Genomic DNA, 16,842 nt, shown 5'->3' with positions numbered 1-16,842 from the left:
TCCCGAAACGACAGCCACGGCCGTTGACAAACGCCATTCCCGTGGTGGAAGTGTTGCACTGATCGAGACCCTTGGAACGGGACGTAACGTGGAGGGAAGCGGAATGGGGTATATGTTACTCGGATCATTAGAGCTAGCATATCGATATGGTGCTTTCTATAGAATACTGCGTAGGATGCGGGCCCTATTCGTAGGGCTGGGTATTATAAATAGCAAACATGGGTTTGGACATCGCTTCGCGATATGGCGTACAGATGGCGAGCTGATCGTATTATTGATATGAGCTATAGACGGGGCAACGTCTCCTAATTTGCAGTAGCCGCCTGTCAAGTCACCTTCACAGGAAGGTCGTCATAGCTTTATGACAAGCTCGGGTTGTGCCCAGTCGATGATGCATGCCGCCAGCCGGTGCCTGAACGTCGTAGTGAATGGTGGAAGTTTGAAGGAATATGCAGAGGCGTTAGAACCTACATTGTCTGTCTGCCGCCCTTGAGAATCATCTCTTGGTTCATGCGGAGAACAAATTCTCCGCCTTCCGGGCAAATCTGAGACAGTCAATCGCAGACCGAGCAGGCCGTGATGCCGTAGCAGGAAAACCAAGGGTCTCTGGAGATGCAAATTGCCGCATTTTGCTTACAAAGGTTTTGATGAGCTCCCGAAGGCGGAGCATACTGGCACACAGCACCCCCAGATTCAGCCACAAATACTTCCTGTCGTCTTTGCGGGCCGACAGCTGTCAGATATTTCGAAGGATTTAGTGCCGTTCATAGTGTAGTTCGGGGTATCCCCCTAATCGTAATGGCGTGCCGCCTCTGCGGATACTGTGCTGCCTTTTCTGTGTCCTATTTGGGTCGACAGCATCTGCTTGTGCGGGCCATTGAGGTCGTGAAGTGCCCGAAGTGTCTGTTAGCGCACCTGCAGGACCATGGGACAAACAGCTTGCGGTAGATCAGACACGGAAAGCCAGGTAGCTGGGTTAGACCATATAGAGTAGTCTGAACTGTACCGGACAGTTGGTGACACCGTTCGACGACGGTCTCCTTGTAGGGCACAAGGCTAGTGTTTAGTATCGCGGGATACGTACACGGGGTTGGTGAAACTGGGCTCACATGGAGGTGTGAACCCAAGCCCTGGAGACTACCGACCCGTTTGAACATGCTCTCCATTCCCCGCAAAACTAACTGTCGGACGCGAGCGACTCCGGGTTCGTCTTGCCATCAACCGTTCATTCAGATGTATAAGCCAACGTCATCTAGGGAGTGAGTCTGTTGAATTGTCCGCCAATCATAGCTGTGTGCGTCTACAGCCCAAGCGATGGCTAGAAGGCGAAGGGGCTTCTGCAGGCACAGTGCAGGACTAATGCGCGTTCTCCGCTCGCTACCTCAGACGGACCACACGACTTCTGAGGCGTAGCGCATGTCCACAGGCCAGTAAGAAAAATTCAAAGCCATCGCGAACGGAAGCGGGGCATAGGAAGGCGGTTGTCACTACGTAAAAAAATGCGTATGTTTGAGACAGAAGGTTGGGAACAAGTTGCGAGAGCCAGCTCGCGTGCCATCTATGGATAGGTACGAGAGCGGGGGGAGGACTCGTGCCTAACCTAGACACTCTCGTCATTCGGACAGCACAAGCCCCTTGTTCGCAAGAAGATCCTACGGCGCAGCACCACAATAGTGAAGAAGCTGTACTAACGGAGACAGCATCGCATCCAGATCAAAACAATGAGGAGTTTTACGCGTCGGTACGCGTTTGTTGGGGAACTCCACCAAGAGGCGCTAACGCGGCAAAGAGTGCTCGAAAACACCGGACGTTGCAGCGCTGACTACGCCACCCAGGGTTCACCGGAGCCTGATAGGAGCAGCTCTCCATCGAGACTCTCAACGCTCTGTCAGACCGGAGAATTATGGGACAGTTCGTACTTTCCGCGACGTGCTTACTTTTCCCCATATGCACAGCTAGAGTCAATGAAGCTGGAAGCTTCGTCATTGGGGGGCAACGATGGAAGGCGTGTGAGTGAACGATGACCCGAAACCAGTTGCAGCGATCTATTGACCCCCCTCAACGATCCTCGGACGTTGCCGATGGTTCCAATCCAAGGCGCCAGACAACTCTGTACGAGAAGGCAACATTGGCAAGGACATAGATTATCTGGATGCTTGCCTGATATCGTTCATTCAGTCAGTAGCAATTTCGCAGATCCATGGTGGCTGAACTGCCAATCCAGTGGGCGGCCTGTCGAGTCTCGACTCGATCGCAACATCATCGGAGCAGATGAACCGGAGTCTTCCACAGATGTTGGAAGGGCGGATCTATGACCTCAACTTCCGCTAGCAACTCCGCCGTATTGATCTCAACTAGACGCCCATTAGTTGCGTTTAGGGTACTGTCGCGCTTCAGTGTGGGAAACCCTTTTCGTATTGTCGCGAATCACGATCCACGGGCTGCAAAAGAGGTGGTAGTTGACCGTGCTGCTTTCGGCTCCTTCGAGCCAGTGCCCTTTCGCATGCGAACCCTGTTCCTGAACCCAACCGGCATCCTTGTCTGCAGACCCGCCTCTGCTGCGAATCCTAGTCGTCTTCACATATCTTGGCCACTAAGCTTCTGGGGGTGAGGCCGCGCTAAACTAGGGAAGAAGTGTACCCGCAGGGGTAAAAGTGGTCTGTTCGCTCATGGATCGCCGCACCCACTTGACCTACCCCCAGGCCGCCCAACCAGGAGCCACATTCAAGACCAGGCCGTCTTCCTGCATCACTGCGGCTTCGCTCTCACGCCGTGGCGGCTTTTCTTACTTCTACTATAACGTCCCGTCGTTCGTTCGTTTTGCATTTACTTTGGCCCTATGCGCCTCTAATCCGACCATAGAACCTTATTCACTCTTTAGACTCTCCGCGTTCGAACTAACGGTAGTCACTTCTCTCCACACCGTTTCGTTTTCTCATCTGCGACAATCGTTCCGTCTAAAACTGCCATTGCTGTCACCGGTTTCATCTACACGGCATTGCCTTACAAGAGCATATTCTATAGCAGCCTACGTTAGCACTGAGCTGGATTGCAGCATCAGTCACATCGGCTGACCCCACGTACCGTCTATAAGCTCGATACACCGCAACTCCAGCCAGAGTGGGGATCACCGCTGGAAGGACTCCCATGCTGCATATCTTCAATACGCTTCGGTGAGAATAGAGGGAATTTCGAAATGGCCAACAATGCTACAAGAACCGAGCTTCTTCGAGGAGTGTGCCCGGCGCCTTTCTACGATGCATCACAGTTTGGATTCGATGGATGTAGGTTCTCCAACTCTGTTCTCATATAAATGCTGACAATCGCAGTTGTCGGTGGGAGATTTTGTGCTCCGTTTAAAGACTCCGTTTGCTGCTTACCATGTCCTCTCACAGACTTTCTTTACCCAGAGAGTAAGTTCCCATACTCTATACCTAGGCGTCCACCTTGCTGATCTTCCTCAGGCTTCAACACCTCATACCGCGTGGCTGAAGCGCTAAATGTAGCTGGACTCATCTGTCTGGTCATATTGTTGATCACGTACCTGGTACTACCAGCTGAGAAGACTCGTCGACACTACCTCAGTTACTGTCTCATTATAGCCGCGATTCTCATGGCAGTAAGTGTGACTTCGGCTCAGCTAACCTTCATTGTGCTGATCGACTCTAGCTTGGTTTTGTCGTACCGTTTGGTGCTCAACCGGAGCAGTGCTACGATGAGATTACTCCCAACGATATGTACTCAAGTCTAACGTGTGCTTTCTCTGGTGCGTTCCTCATCTCTGGAGGCATGTCAATGGCGGTTTGGATCTTCATACGTGCGCTCTCCATGCATCTTCAGATCTGCTGGGATGTCACGCCAGGAAAGAAGTTCTTTTACTGGGCACAGGGCCTGGGTTGGTCCGTTGCGGCTACTTTCTTTACCATCACGATCACGATCACTGGAGTCTCCTTCAGATTCGGAGATGTCTGCCATGTCAATTCCGAGCATTCAATGAAGGACTTTTGGGGTCCCTTGCTGGCCATTTCAGGCGCAGCTATGGTCATTCAGGTTGCTACGTAAGTTGTTGAGCCGATTCTGAAGTGAATTTACTGATGCCCACTTTAGCTTCGTATACTGCATCAAGGTGTACCTCCAGAACATGTTCAGCGACGACAAGACCGAAACGCAAAGCAGTGCTGGTCTTCCCTCTTACACGACCAGCTTACGAAACCGTTCAGCACGAGCTGTTTACCGACGTGTTCGTAAAGTCCTATACCTTCAATGGCGTGGCATAACGATTGTGGTCTTCATCCTTGTGGACGTCATCTTCTTCTCCGTCGTGTTCATCTGGCTGAACTCGATAACATCACACGCTACTGAAAACGTCGAGGAGCTCTATCCGTATATCGTTTGCTTGATGACCCACCCCACCGATCCGGAACCCTGCTTTCCACTCGGCCAGGACATGGCCGTCGACCAATCTACAGTGACAGCGATCTTGATGATGCTCTCGATCGCAGGTCTTCAAGTGTTCTTCTTGCTTGGTCGCTGGAGCATGGTAGTTGGATGGCGAGATTTGATTAGGAGCAAGTTCAGCAAGAATCGCGAATTCGTATCTCTGGACGCCAGGAATCCCACGGAAGATTTACGCCACTTCGAACTCAAGAACTTCGACGAGCCGCAATCACCCCCCAGTGCATACAATACTCCGGGACTTGCTAGCTACGCCATGGGAAACGCGCGGTCTGACACTCCTGATCATTTCCACAAGGAAGTACAGCGCGAATACAAGAGTCCGACATTGAGCTTTTCGACTCCAAGACCCCAGTCTCGGTCGGCTACCCATGTCGACTGGGATCCTAGGTCATCAATGGCAAGAGGAGGACTTGGGCTGCATCCTCCAGACTACGACTCTAAAATCTGAGCATGAATACAAGAAATTTTCTTCGCTACATTTGATCACGTCCATGCTAGTGTTGAATCTGCGATCACCATGCTACAGGCATGATTTCAGCCGTCTGATTTATCCGCCGAGTTACGCGAGCTGCATCAAGGTTCTAAAACTAGCGGGTTATAGTCGTGGAGCTAGCACACTTGGCCATGCATCAGCATTTGGCTATGGGTTACGATCGAGAATCCGCGGCCGCCTGTTGAAACGATGATACAGACCAGCTTTGACTAAGCGATCTGCATGTTACCGATTGGAGACAGGCCCTGATCTGCAAACCTAACTTTTATATCAGGCGCCAAGTTGGAGGCACATTGACTGGGGGCATACCACATGTTTCGGGTACGAAAGCCTTCACGTAATATACATGGCTCGTCCATCCTTAGATGCAGATGAGGGTTCGGACATTATTCTATTCGTCCCCGCCACTTATCGTCATCTACCAGAGACCATGTTGAAGGGCATATGCAGATAGTACTTTGTCGATTGGAGGGCAAGAGCTTCGTCTTCGGGGTAAAACGTTGTAGCCCCTTTCTCTAGCTATTTTCTTACTCTTCACATCCATTCTACGGGACCGAATTCGGTCCATTTCATCATTTTCCGTATCAACGATGTAGGCGACTGACACTCGCCCTTGTACGGAGTCGATCTTCCGCATGTGCCGGGTTCAGCATCGCATGAAGCTACATCGTCGCCAGCTTCCACAGTCCTCTTCCGCACGAGCTAAAGGTCCGGTTATCTTGATAGTAGCTCTACTATCACAGTTCACACATGGAGCAAGTATAGAGAAAATCTATAGCAGGGAATACAAAATGAAAGTATTGACAAGTATCAATGAACCTTACTCGCACTCGCTTGTGTGCACCCGTCGCCTTCCGCATAGATCGGCTGAACGTCCAATGTCGTTTCGTGATCGCTCTTGAACGGGCCGGGACCTGGCATCTGCCGGCAATATGGGTAAATTCGAAGCATTCAATATGTCGATCTTGGTAGGGCCAAGGAAACTTCGCCGAGCAAAAAAGAACCAGCCTAGAAGAACGTGGCAGTGGGAAGCATATCCCTTCTCCTTGCCCAGGGTCCCTGGGTTGAGGCCATCAGCAACGTCGCAATACAAACGAACCTTGACTAGTTCTCCCATGCAGGGACAGACGCACGCGAGATGCTGCGAAATTTCTCCATGGAACAACGAATCAACGTTATGCCGTGCTGACGCTCCATTCTTCACCTTGCCATTGGGTCACTATACCATTTTTGGCGGGTTCTTGAACGCTCCGCACTCCGTACCTTTTCGCCTAGGAGCAGCGACGCGACCAGAACTCATTAATGTAATGCAGTCTCAACCTTCAAAGCTCTGTTTCCACCTCCGCGGCTGCAGGAGCAAGAATTCAGGTAACATTTATCACATGCATGGAGGGATCTGCACTACTCCTTCCCCAAGCACATCCTCCTCAGCGAACGGCCCTAGTTTCCAGAACACCGTTCACCGGGAAGACACACGACTGTTATGACGGAGGAACCTCATGGAAAGAGAAGGTCCTCCTCCCACGTGTGGGTACACAGACGTATCCTGACAGCGGCCCCTTGTTTTTAACGGTATAGCGAGACGCCTCTTTAGGCGCAGGCATGAACGCGTGCTCGGCAGGAGCTGCAGGAACAGGTATCTGGGCCGCAGAGTGGTTGGCCTGATGCGACATGGGTGTTGAGTGGTCCGCGCACCGTGAGAAGGATTTATCCAACGGCTCGGCTCAGCCGTGTGAGCAACCGAGATTAGGAGCTGATGTGTCCCTGGGGGAAGAGATGGGCGAGCTTGACACGATGTCGAATGCAGTTACTCGAGCGTCATATCTTCGGCACTTATAGCCTTATGTACTGGATTATTGACGGCCCGATAGAAGTGTAGGCGACGCGGGTTGTGGAAGTGTCTCAAGGTCGAACAGTGAGGCCCACACCAGGCATGAAAGGCGACTCGTTCTCATGTTGCACACGACAGATGCACGCAGGGCTTCTGACGGACTTTGTGACGAGATCCCGTTTCTGCGTACGCTTGGATAAAGAGAAGCGAGCCCCGTTTGTAGAACGACTTGTTCTCATGTATATTGCCTGTTGACTCAGGATCTCCCTTGGTGTAGGACTCCAGCAGCTACACAATCAAGCACGGGATGTTCTTTCCCTATCGCCCTCGAACCTATCTCGTATAACGAAGGCCGATGGCGAGCCTACAAAGTATGCTTCTTGACTCCGCAATACTGGAGCTGGAGAAGTATCGCTATGTTTCTGCTACCGTGAGCGCAGGCCTATGTTATGTATCTCAAAAACTCACTTGCACCAACCATCCAGCAACAGCTTTTCACCCTGCCTATTTCCGCTGTGCCGTCGACTCTTAAGCTGACAAAAGTCTTGCGCATAATACTGATGAAGTCTCGTTCGTCTGTATATCCTGAGTACGACAGAGAAGATCGATAAATGCAATCTTACTTGCTGATGCGACAGCTTCTACCTCCAGCCATTGATTACAGTGCATAACACGTTCGGAACGTTCTCAAGTTCTAGGCCCCGACCACTGCGTTCCAGAGCGCAAATCAGGCCGTTAGCATCAGCATATATCTGAACTCACATGGGATGAATATTTAACACAGACGCTTCTCTCTCAATCGCGTCGTTCATATTGGTGATGTTTCTCCATGACACCGATCCCAAACCCCTAGGCCTGCCTAGCTCTTAATCACACTAATCATCTTCGAAATATGTGAAGTGCTGAAGGTAATTCTAAGTTCGATGGCGACATACTGCACTATTTGCACGCACGTATCGGGCTATGAAACCCGACCAACGTCATGATTTAAAGGGTCAGGTCGAACGGTAAGGCAGGCGGTACCCCACCATAGCGTAAACGCACCAACTTCTTCCCCACCTCCAACGTCGTCACTAGACAACAAAGTAATTCTGTCCGATCTATCCATCTTTGCATTCAGATACGCTATTAATCCGCTCGTCGCACTGTACACTTTGTCGCCAGACAGCCGGTTCTGGCAGCAGAAGGGAACGATCTCTTATCTAATCTACAACAAGCCCTTATCTCCTAAGCTAGCATGGTCGCGATGGGAGGAGGTCCTGAGCTCCCGTCTAGAAGTGGGTCGAAAGAGAAGGAGCTTGTGCTATGCGCATTACCATGGCCTCAAGAGCTATGTGAGCGCGGCATGAAAGAGCTGAGAGAAGCTTTCGATGATGTGGAAGTAAAGTACTTTCAAGTCAAGTACGACGATGGAAAGTCGGAGATGGATGCACCAGAAGGTAAGACAACAGTACCTATGTACACCTGCAGTCGTAGTCACTTCCGGAAAAATGCCGGACGCAAGGCGACGGGTTCGCGCGTTGCCAATGGGTCAACACCCGCAATGCTCTACAAATTAATAAGCTTCCATGCTTACCACCTTTACGCCCGTTACCAAACCTAACTGATGTCGTTGCAGATCTTATCAAGCGCACAACCTATCTTGCAACACTCTCATGGCTCCCGGAATCAGCATCGTCGATCCCTTCTACCAAACTCATCCAGTTCTTCTCCGCAGGCACAAACCATGTTTCTAACCATCCGATTTACACTGACTCCAAGATCCCGTTATGCTCTGCAAATGGTGTTCACGGTCCACAGATTGCCGAATGGGTGATTATGATGAATCTGGTGCACAGTCATAGCTACACCAAGCTTTACGACAATCAGAAAAAGAAGGTTTGGGACCAGAAGGTGGGAAACAGTGTTAGTGATCGGGTAGGGAAGAGAGTGGGTGTGTTGGGTTACGGGAGTATTGGTCGACAAGGTATGTCTACTCGTGTTCTATTGGGGTTTGCCTTACTGGACCTGCGATCCATCACGAGGGGACGGTTGAAGACATATGTTTCTGGAATAATTTGGATATCTGGATGCTTGGCTAACGCACATCAGTTGCTCACGTAGCAAAAGCAATGGGCATGGACGTAATAGCCTACACTGCTTCACCACGCAAGACCCCAGAGTCCAAGCACGACAACGGCTATATCGTTCCTGGAACCGGTGATCCCGATGGCAGTATCCCCAGCGCATGGTACAGCGGGACTAGCAAAGAAGACGTACACGAGTTTCTGAAACAGGAGATTGACCTACTCGTCGTTTCTGTGCCGTTGACGTACGTCTTGTTCCCACTTACAAACGGTATATACTAACCCAGAACCCAGGAAAGCGACGACACATCTCCTCTCCACTGAGGAATTCGACCTCCTACACAAGTCCAACCCGAGAGGTACCTACGTCGCAAACATCGCACGCGGGCAGATCATCGACTCGAAGGCTCTTATTACCGCATTGGAGAAGGAGCATATCAGTGGCGCAGCCCTTGATGTTACGGATCCTGAGCCTCTGCCTGAAGATGATCCGCTATGGGATGCACCAAACGTCTTGATCACACCCCACTGTAGTGGAGCATCAGACGCGTACGCCGACCGCGCGTTCCAGGTGCTGATCGAGAACATAAAGAGAGACCGAAGTAAGGGCAAGCTGATCAACGAGGTGAACCGTGAGAGGGGGTACTGAGCTAGCAACGCAACCGGAACTAGAGCTTTATAGAACGTTCAGCTTGATTGAATGGATCAATGCAGGGTATCTTAGACGCCCTGGGTAGACTCCGAGTAATAGATCATATGCCTAATCTTGCAAGACCTCTCTTGCTTTTGTCACGATAACCTGAGAACGAGAATTCCATGCGCACATCCAATGTCCGTGTATCACCGCCTATTGAATATGCTTGAGATCATGCCGCCCGCCAGGTTTCTCGCGAGTCCTGAACCGTACATGGCGTTTGAGGCAAAGCCAGTCGCTTGGCTGAACTTGTCGCAGCGCGAGAAGGCGAGCGTATTCGTAATCGTAAGGACGAGCGCGATAACTGTAATGAATATGTTAGCCCACTGCCATGTCTCCTTTCTTTTCCCCACCAATAAAATATAAGTCGCAACATACCAACAAGCGTCAACCAAATAAACTCGAAGCTCACTAAAGCCACAATCGCAAGCAACACCCACAACACGGGCTGCGCATACAGCGCCAACCAAAAGAACCTCTTATCTGTCGCATTGATCTGTCGTCCAGTCTCTGGATCCAGGCTCTCGAATACCCAGCTACCGTCTCCGGTGTTGGCGTCGACCTCGTTCCACCATCGTAGTCCGACCAAGCGACGACCTGCGATGTTCTTAAGGTAGTAGAAGTCGATTGCGAGGAGCAGGATTGTTACAATGAAGATGAGGACGAAGTTTGACGAGAGGAGGCGGAGGCCGAGGAGGTAGACTAGCAGAGAGGCTGTGGGGGTGTGTTAGTCGTGAATGAAGTGTATAGATGTTGGTGGTGCCTGGACAGATGGACTGAGGAACGTACAGATGCGGAAGAAGAGGAAAGTGAGTAGCGTAATGGGATGACTGCTGAGTCTCCAGCTCAGCGAGCCAGGCGCTGGCTCTTGTTGTGCGTTCTCCATATTCCTTGTGCCGTGGGTGGGAGTGGTGCTATTGGGAAACAATCCGAGACGTGGGAGGATCAGCTTCACGTGGCTTTCTCAGGGACGCGTCGGCGATCGGCGTTTTGGGGGCGCTTTGGTGGAGCTGGCTGGAGCTGCGACTTCCCCGCACGTCATAGGCTAGCTAGCTGGAGTGACCGAGGTGGGTAACGGCTATATGACTTTCTGTAATTAAGACTCTTATTACTTTGCTGGCTACGACGAGCATCTAGAGACTGGTGCTCTAATCAGTTTGCAGGCAAAATGGCAGCACCAATTATACGAAGGGCGTGCATGTACGGTATGCCATCACCATTCTATTTCAAGTCTACTTATAAAGGTAGTTTCACAAGATACCATACTAACATTGCTACCACAGTGCCGTCCTCTTCGAAGAAAATGCTCGAAAAGTCATTCGCAATGCACGCCGACAACGTAACCTACGACCTCGAAGACAGCGTAGCACCACACATGAAATCCGAAGCACGCTCCAACCTCCGCGACATCCTCAACAAGCAGCGACCCAGCGGCATAAAAGAAATGTGCGTACGGATAAACAGCGTAGATACCGGTCTAGCGCTGGATGACTTGACAGAAGTGCTCAAAGGCGAGCATCTCGATGCTATTATGCTGCCAAAGTGTGAAAGCGCCGCGGATCTACATTTTGTCACAGATGTGATACGGCATCTTTCCCCAGAGCGACATCCCAGTGCGGGGAAACAAGGAACGAGGGAACCGGTGCGCATAATAGCGTTGATAGAAAGCGCAAAAGCGATACAGAACTTGAGTTCAATCTGTGCTGCTTCGCCTTACATCTCCGGACTTGTCTTCGCAGCAGAGGACTTTGCAAAGGATATGAGTCTCACACGCACACCTTCACTCATGGAGTTCCTCTACGCAAGGAGCGCAATTGCGACGGCGGCTCGAGCTGCTGAACTTCCCAGCACCATTGACTTGGTGTGTACGAGTTACAAGGGGGAGCAAGGACTCAAGACATTAGAGGAAGAGTGCCTGAATGGAAAAGGGTTAGGCTTCAACGGCAAGCAATGCATACATCCAAGTCAAGTCGCGGTGTGCCATAAAGCCTTTAGCCCTGGGGAAAAGGAGCTGGAGTGGGCGACAAGGATAGTTATAGCGGATGAGAAGGCAAGTAAAGCTGGACGAGGCGCCTGGACATTGGACGGCAAGATGATCGATGCGCCGGTAGTGAAGAAAGCGCATGCAGTGCTTAAACATGCCGAGGTATGTGAAATGGACGTGAGTGCTGTCAAGGAGACATGGAAGGGACAGGAGCCCGAGTAGCTGCCAATGCACATTGGTATCTTGGTATTGATCTCCCTACATGAGGGCCACGAGAGCACTCTGTGACTACCTTCTACACAGTAATCATGACACTGGCGTTCTTGTACCAGCTCAGCAACGGATTATCACCATTCTTCGTAGTCGTCTCCGCAATATCTGCTCTGCCAGCCATGAAGTCTTCGTGTAGGTATGTTCGTGCGAAGCGTCCGGTTATTGCCGTGTACATGGGCTCCATGACTTCAAAGTCAGTGGGAAAGAGTATGTCAAAGTAGCCTTGGTGCACCTAAGATGTGTCAGTAGCTGTCCTACAATGAAATGGTATATAAACTCACAAGAGGCGTCGAAACAGGAATCATCTGCCTCTTGTATCTCGTTTGCACAACTGGCGCATTGATGCCCTCGACCGCATCGCCCAGTTTGTGGAAATCGCTACTAATCAACTTGTGATTTGGAAATTTCTCGTATAGCATGTAGAAGAACTGCATAAGCCGTGTCGGTATATACTCTGGTATGCTCATATTGGAGCGAAACGGTACCAAGCTCCTCAGATTGTTCATGAGCCGCGAGCCTTGCAGCGGATGAGGATAGTTGGTACAAGCAGCGTGTCTGCGCTCAAGGAACTGGGTAACGAGGGGATCTATGGTGCGGGAATAGTATTCGAAGAGCTCTCCACGAGGATCGACGACGACATGGGATTGATACGGAAGGCCCGTTTCGAAGTCGTACTTTAGGGCATCGTGTGCGAAGTTGTCGAAAACTTCCAAGGCAAGGAAGTAGCAGGGCGAGGAGACATAGATATTCCAGTCGAAAACACTGCGATTGATGATTTCCACTTTGTCAGAGTGTCCTCGCGCATATGCTGAGTGTCCTAGACCCTTCTGTTGAAGGTCGGCCAGTTGACTGGAGATTTCGATGATCTTGAACTTGGTTCGCTCGTACACTTCGGGATGCACGTCTCTTATGAAGTCAAGAATGTTCAACATCATCGTACCGTTACCCGCGCCCATCTCGTATATGTTCAGGTCATGGTATGGGTAGAAGTTGTACTTGTAGTCTTCTACAAGGTAGCGTGCGATTGCTTCTCCGTAGTAAGGTGAAAAGAGTTCGGTCGGCGTATGCCAGAGTTGGCGCAGGTCATTCGGCTCTTGATAATCGAGATCATCTTCGAAGGCAGTGTAGCGATGCCGCAGTTGCTGGAAGAATTCGTGCTCAGAGCTCATGGAATTGAAGTCGAACGGTTCGCCGGGAGAGAAGATGACAACTTGCTTCGAGAAGTAGCCGTAGTTGGGGTTATACAAGCTGTCTATACATCCATTAGCATATTATCCTCATTTATAAGGAACCTCTAACCTTCTATGAAGTCACGCAATAGCATCTTGACTCTGCGCGGTCTTTCTCTCCTACTCCGCAGCATGTCCGCGGTAACCATTGGATATCTCTCGAATTCTTCCGCCCTCTCTTGGGGAAATACATTCTTCCTCGGTGTCCATCTGCTCTCCCGCCTCGTTTCTCCCTCACCCAACCGTGTGACCTTCCCTCGTCTTTGCTGGTGTGGTATGCGGGCGCCTGCGAGCGCTGGTCGAGCTCCGCGGGCAAGACATTGCGACGCTCGATGCGAGAAAAGCTGGCGAAAGAGCTGCGTGGCGAGTGGCGAGTCCATTGCCGTCTGAGACGATTGTCACGAATGCGTCGCGACGGCGGTGGTAGCTTTGGCACCTAGGACTTCTCCGCGCGAATGCACGTGGTGAGCTTTGCGGGCAGTCGTGCCAAGACGGGGATACCACAGAACTCCGACTGCCTCAACTTTCGAAATGCACATCTTCAATTCCAGATTTTTGCAATGTCTGATCGCTCCAGATATTATATTCTTGGGGCTTTCCTGTTGGGCATCGCCCTCACTACTGCATACCATAAGAAGACGTCGATAGAAGCATCCGATGACGCAAGTCAAAAACGACTTTTGGCACACCAGCAAAAATGGTTATCGCAACTCGCAAAGATTAACGACCTAGAAACGTTGAAGAAAAGTCTACTAGAGTTTGGCGAAGACAACGTCGCAGATGACATCAAAGAAGGCATCGAAGGATGCATAGGCGGCACACCTCTCATCAAGATTAAGTCGCTTTCTGAATTCACAGGATGTGACATATTCGCAAAAGCTGAGGTATAAAGATTCATATCAACTTGCCTTGAACATTTCACTGATGTGGGGGTCACAGTTCCTTAACGGAGCCGGCAACAGTCCGAAAGATAGGGTCGCTCTGAGCATCATCGAAATGGTATGAAGAGCATGCACTGTGAACGACTATGGTTTTAGTTATGTTTGTTGACTTCCATATCAGGCTGAAGAGAGGGGGCTTCTCGTCCCACACTCTGGTGACACCGTCTATGAAGGCACTGTGGGGAGCACTGGCATTTCACTAGCCGCCATCTGTAGAGCACGAGGCTACAAAGCACATATGTGAGTTGTCATCTGAAGCGCAAGAATGCTCGCTAACAAGCGGAAGCTGCATGCCAAATGACATGGCAATCGAGAAGTCAGATCTTCTCCTAAAGCTTGGTGCCGAAGTAGAAAGAGTGCGACCAGCGCCTATCGTGGATCAGAAGCAATTTGTCAATCTCGCACGATCACGAGCGGAAGAGCATACTGCAAGTTCCGACAAGCCAGGAAGAGGATTGTTCGCCGATCAATTCGAAACAGAAGCCAATTGGCGCGCACACTTCACTGGCACAGGACCTGAAATCTACGAGCAAACTGGGCGTCATGTGGATGCTTTCGTTAGCGGCGCTGGTACTGGAGGGACTATCTCTGGAGTTGCCTTATTTCTGAAGTCCAAGTTACCCAACCTCAAAGTCGTTCTGGCAGATCCTCCGGGCAGTGGCTTGTTCAACCGTGTCAAGTACGGCGTCATGTTCGACCCCAAGGAAAGAGAAGGAACGCGGCGGCGCCACCAGGTGGATACCATCGTCGAAGGGATTGGCATCAACAGAGTGACACATAACTTCGATGTTGGCCGAGAGCTGATCGATGACGCTATCAGAGTGAACGACGACCAAGCGAGTTCCATGGCGCGCTGGTTGGTCGAACATGATGGCATCTTCGTTGGAAGCTCTAGTGCTGTGAACTGTAAGTTTTGAAGTGTTCAACAACAGACGGCGCTAACATATTGAAGGTGTGGCTGCCACGAAACTTGCAAAGACACTCGGTCCTGGACACCGCATCGTCACGATTCTATGCGACAGGTAAGACAGCGTCTCAAGATTTTGAGGAATTACTAACTTCTTCACAGTGGCGCAAGACATTTGAGCAAGTTCTGGAAGAATACCGAACCCATTGGTGGCGCCGAGAACGATGTGTCTCTCCAAGCCATTCTCGACGCTTAAGACATTGTCTTATCGTCGCCATCTGACTTCGATACTTTATACATTCCAAGGGCCTCGTTACCTTAACCAAACCACCAGCCAGTTTCGAACACGAAAAGTTCTTACAGATTCACCGTTGATCACATCTGAAACAGATCTGTACAGCAGCGTTCAGACCATGAAAGATTTGCCAGCGCACCACAATGTCAGCCAATACGCCACCGCATTCTCAGCAAGGACAATCAACCCCCCGCCCTCATCAACTACTGCCATCAATACTATGGAATGCGCAACATTGTGCAGCAGCTTCCATCATCCACTCGAAGACAATGGACACGTGACAGAAGAAAGACAAAGGTTCTACTCTTCACGAGATACTGGGAGTCAGGATAGCAGGTCTTAGGCGGCGGTGTCTTAACAAAGAGCAAAGCTCCAACAATACTCATTCTATTCTGACACCCGTACTCTCCGTTTGTGTCGCCTTTATATACTACGGCGGCCCCTCAACCCTGCTCGCTGCACACTCCCGGCTGTTCCATACCAAATACCACGCACCTTTTCCCGCAGCAAACTTGCTCAGTTAGCAAGCATCCTTACCTGAACAGCGTGCTTTCTATCAAACGGACATATGCCTAATCAACGTATGAGCGTTACAAGCGGCATCAACAAAGCAAACAGACCAAAGTCGAGCATTTTACAAAGGCGAGCAGCAAGGAAGATGCGACTATCCAATCGCAATCCGGCCCTTGCCCACAAGATTTCTGAAATGCGCCTGACTATCGCTCCTATAGTACATATCGAAACAGGGGAACCAGCACCCGACTTTCCCTCCACAATGCTCGATCTTTTTCTCCTAACGGAAGCTCAGCTCGACGCGCTAGCTACTTACTACTCCCAAACGCATGTAACATACCTCACACACCAATACCCACAGACAATGAACTGGCAACAGCCTTTCTTAGATACAAGTGATACTCTGCCGGAAAACTGTAAGTTAGCGGAACTGGAGCGATTGAAGATCAAGATGAGGATGTTTGCGAGATTTATTGGTATGAGGGGTGCGGATACGCCGCGCTGGGAGTATGATCGTCAGGTCGAAGTACTGAGGAACAAGATACAGAGTATTCTGGAGGAGGAGAGGGCGCTGAGAAAGTTTTACCGAGGCCCTGTAAATAGGCCTTGACGGCCTTCGGGAGTGCTGGGTACCTGGTATCAGAGTTGGATGGGAGAATGGGGAAGAGGGAATATCGCAGCATTTTTGAAGCGTTGGATTAGCGATTCGTATATGGCCGCAATACATCTTGTTGACGATTGTTCACTGTGCTTTACAGCAAGCGGGCGGTAATGTCTACATGCGCTTCGTCGTGATCTGAGTCTTTTGCATCCTGCTGGAGATAGTGAGAAACAATGGGTAATAGGGAGTATCGATATGACACCATGTCGAAAAGAATTTCTTCATGTGCTCTCCACGAAGCATCGTAATCACCTTAGCGACAACGATGAATATACCCTGGTAGAAGACCGTTTCGATTGCAGCTCGCATGCAGCAGTCATAGGATCATCATCATGCGGACATGAGGTTCACTTTTGCATCGTCGGCTCGCTCATGGCCGACGCTTATCGTCGGTTGTCAGGTATTCGGACAAGGGCATACATGATCAACTTGTAATAAGGGTTCGAAGATTACCCTAACCGCACATTTGCAACCACACATGAGCAAAGAATTGATGT

The 16,842-nt window shown here is 50.5% G+C and overlaps 6 protein-coding genes across 6 annotated transcripts; 4 read left to right on the top strand and 2 right to left on the bottom strand.

The window, feature by feature from the left end:
• Positions 1-3,196: 3,196 nt before the first annotated feature.
• ALTATR162_LOCUS7551 (uncharacterized protein) lies at positions 3,197-4,906 on the top strand (the record flags this gene model as incomplete). The annotated part of the gene is made up of 5 exons (XM_043315179.1): positions 3,197-3,284; positions 3,330-3,413; positions 3,465-3,619; positions 3,670-4,058; positions 4,108-4,906. The coding sequence occupies 5 exons, from the start codon at positions 3,197-3,199 to the stop codon at positions 4,904-4,906; spliced, it is 1,515 nt and encodes a 504-aa protein (XP_043171114.1).
• Positions 4,907-8,019: 3,113 nt separating this feature from the next.
• On the top strand, positions 8,020-9,497 carry ALTATR162_LOCUS7550 (uncharacterized protein; the record flags this gene model as incomplete). Its single annotated transcript, XM_043315178.1, has 4 exons — positions 8,020-8,221; positions 8,401-8,748; positions 8,874-9,093; positions 9,143-9,497. 4 exons carry the CDS (start codon positions 8,020-8,022, stop codon positions 9,495-9,497), a joined length of 1,125 nt encoding a protein of 374 aa, XP_043171113.1.
• A 191-nt stretch (positions 9,498-9,688) lies between these two features.
• On the bottom strand, positions 9,689-10,428 carry ALTATR162_LOCUS7549 (uncharacterized protein; the record flags this gene model as incomplete). The annotated part of the gene is made up of 3 exons (XM_043315177.1): positions 9,689-9,846; positions 9,921-10,256; positions 10,332-10,428. 3 exons carry the CDS (start codon positions 10,426-10,428, stop codon positions 9,689-9,691), a joined length of 591 nt encoding a protein of 196 aa, XP_043171112.1.
• Positions 10,429-10,710: 282 nt separating this feature from the next.
• Positions 10,711-11,748, top strand: ALTATR162_LOCUS7548 (uncharacterized protein; the record flags this gene model as incomplete). The annotated part of the gene is made up of 2 exons (XM_043315176.1): positions 10,711-10,742; positions 10,791-11,748. The coding sequence occupies 2 exons, from the start codon at positions 10,711-10,713 to the stop codon at positions 11,746-11,748; spliced, it is 990 nt and encodes a 329-aa protein (XP_043171111.1).
• A 73-nt stretch (positions 11,749-11,821) lies between these two features.
• Positions 11,822-13,408, bottom strand: ALTATR162_LOCUS7547 (uncharacterized protein; the record flags this gene model as incomplete). The annotated part of the gene is made up of 3 exons (XM_043315175.1): positions 11,822-12,031; positions 12,081-13,051; positions 13,099-13,408. The coding sequence occupies 3 exons, from the start codon at positions 13,406-13,408 to the stop codon at positions 11,822-11,824; spliced, it is 1,491 nt and encodes a 496-aa protein (XP_043171110.1).
• Positions 13,409-13,588: 180 nt separating this feature from the next.
• Positions 13,589-15,132, top strand: ALTATR162_LOCUS7546 (uncharacterized protein; the record flags this gene model as incomplete). Its single annotated transcript, XM_043315174.1, has 6 exons — positions 13,589-13,912; positions 13,968-14,027; positions 14,091-14,209; positions 14,256-14,875; positions 14,922-14,991; positions 15,039-15,132. 6 exons carry the CDS (start codon positions 13,589-13,591, stop codon positions 15,130-15,132), a joined length of 1,287 nt encoding a protein of 428 aa, XP_043171109.1.
• Between the last annotated feature and the right edge of the window lie 1,710 nt (positions 15,133-16,842).

Source organism: Alternaria atra (assembly GCF_907166805.1).
Source record: "Alternaria atra isolate CS162 genome assembly, contig: 28, whole genome shotgun sequence".
Taxonomy (NCBI): Eukaryota; Fungi; Ascomycota; class Dothideomycetes; order Pleosporales; family Pleosporaceae; genus Alternaria; species Alternaria atra.
This window is presented reverse-complemented; position numbering and strand designations above follow the sequence as displayed.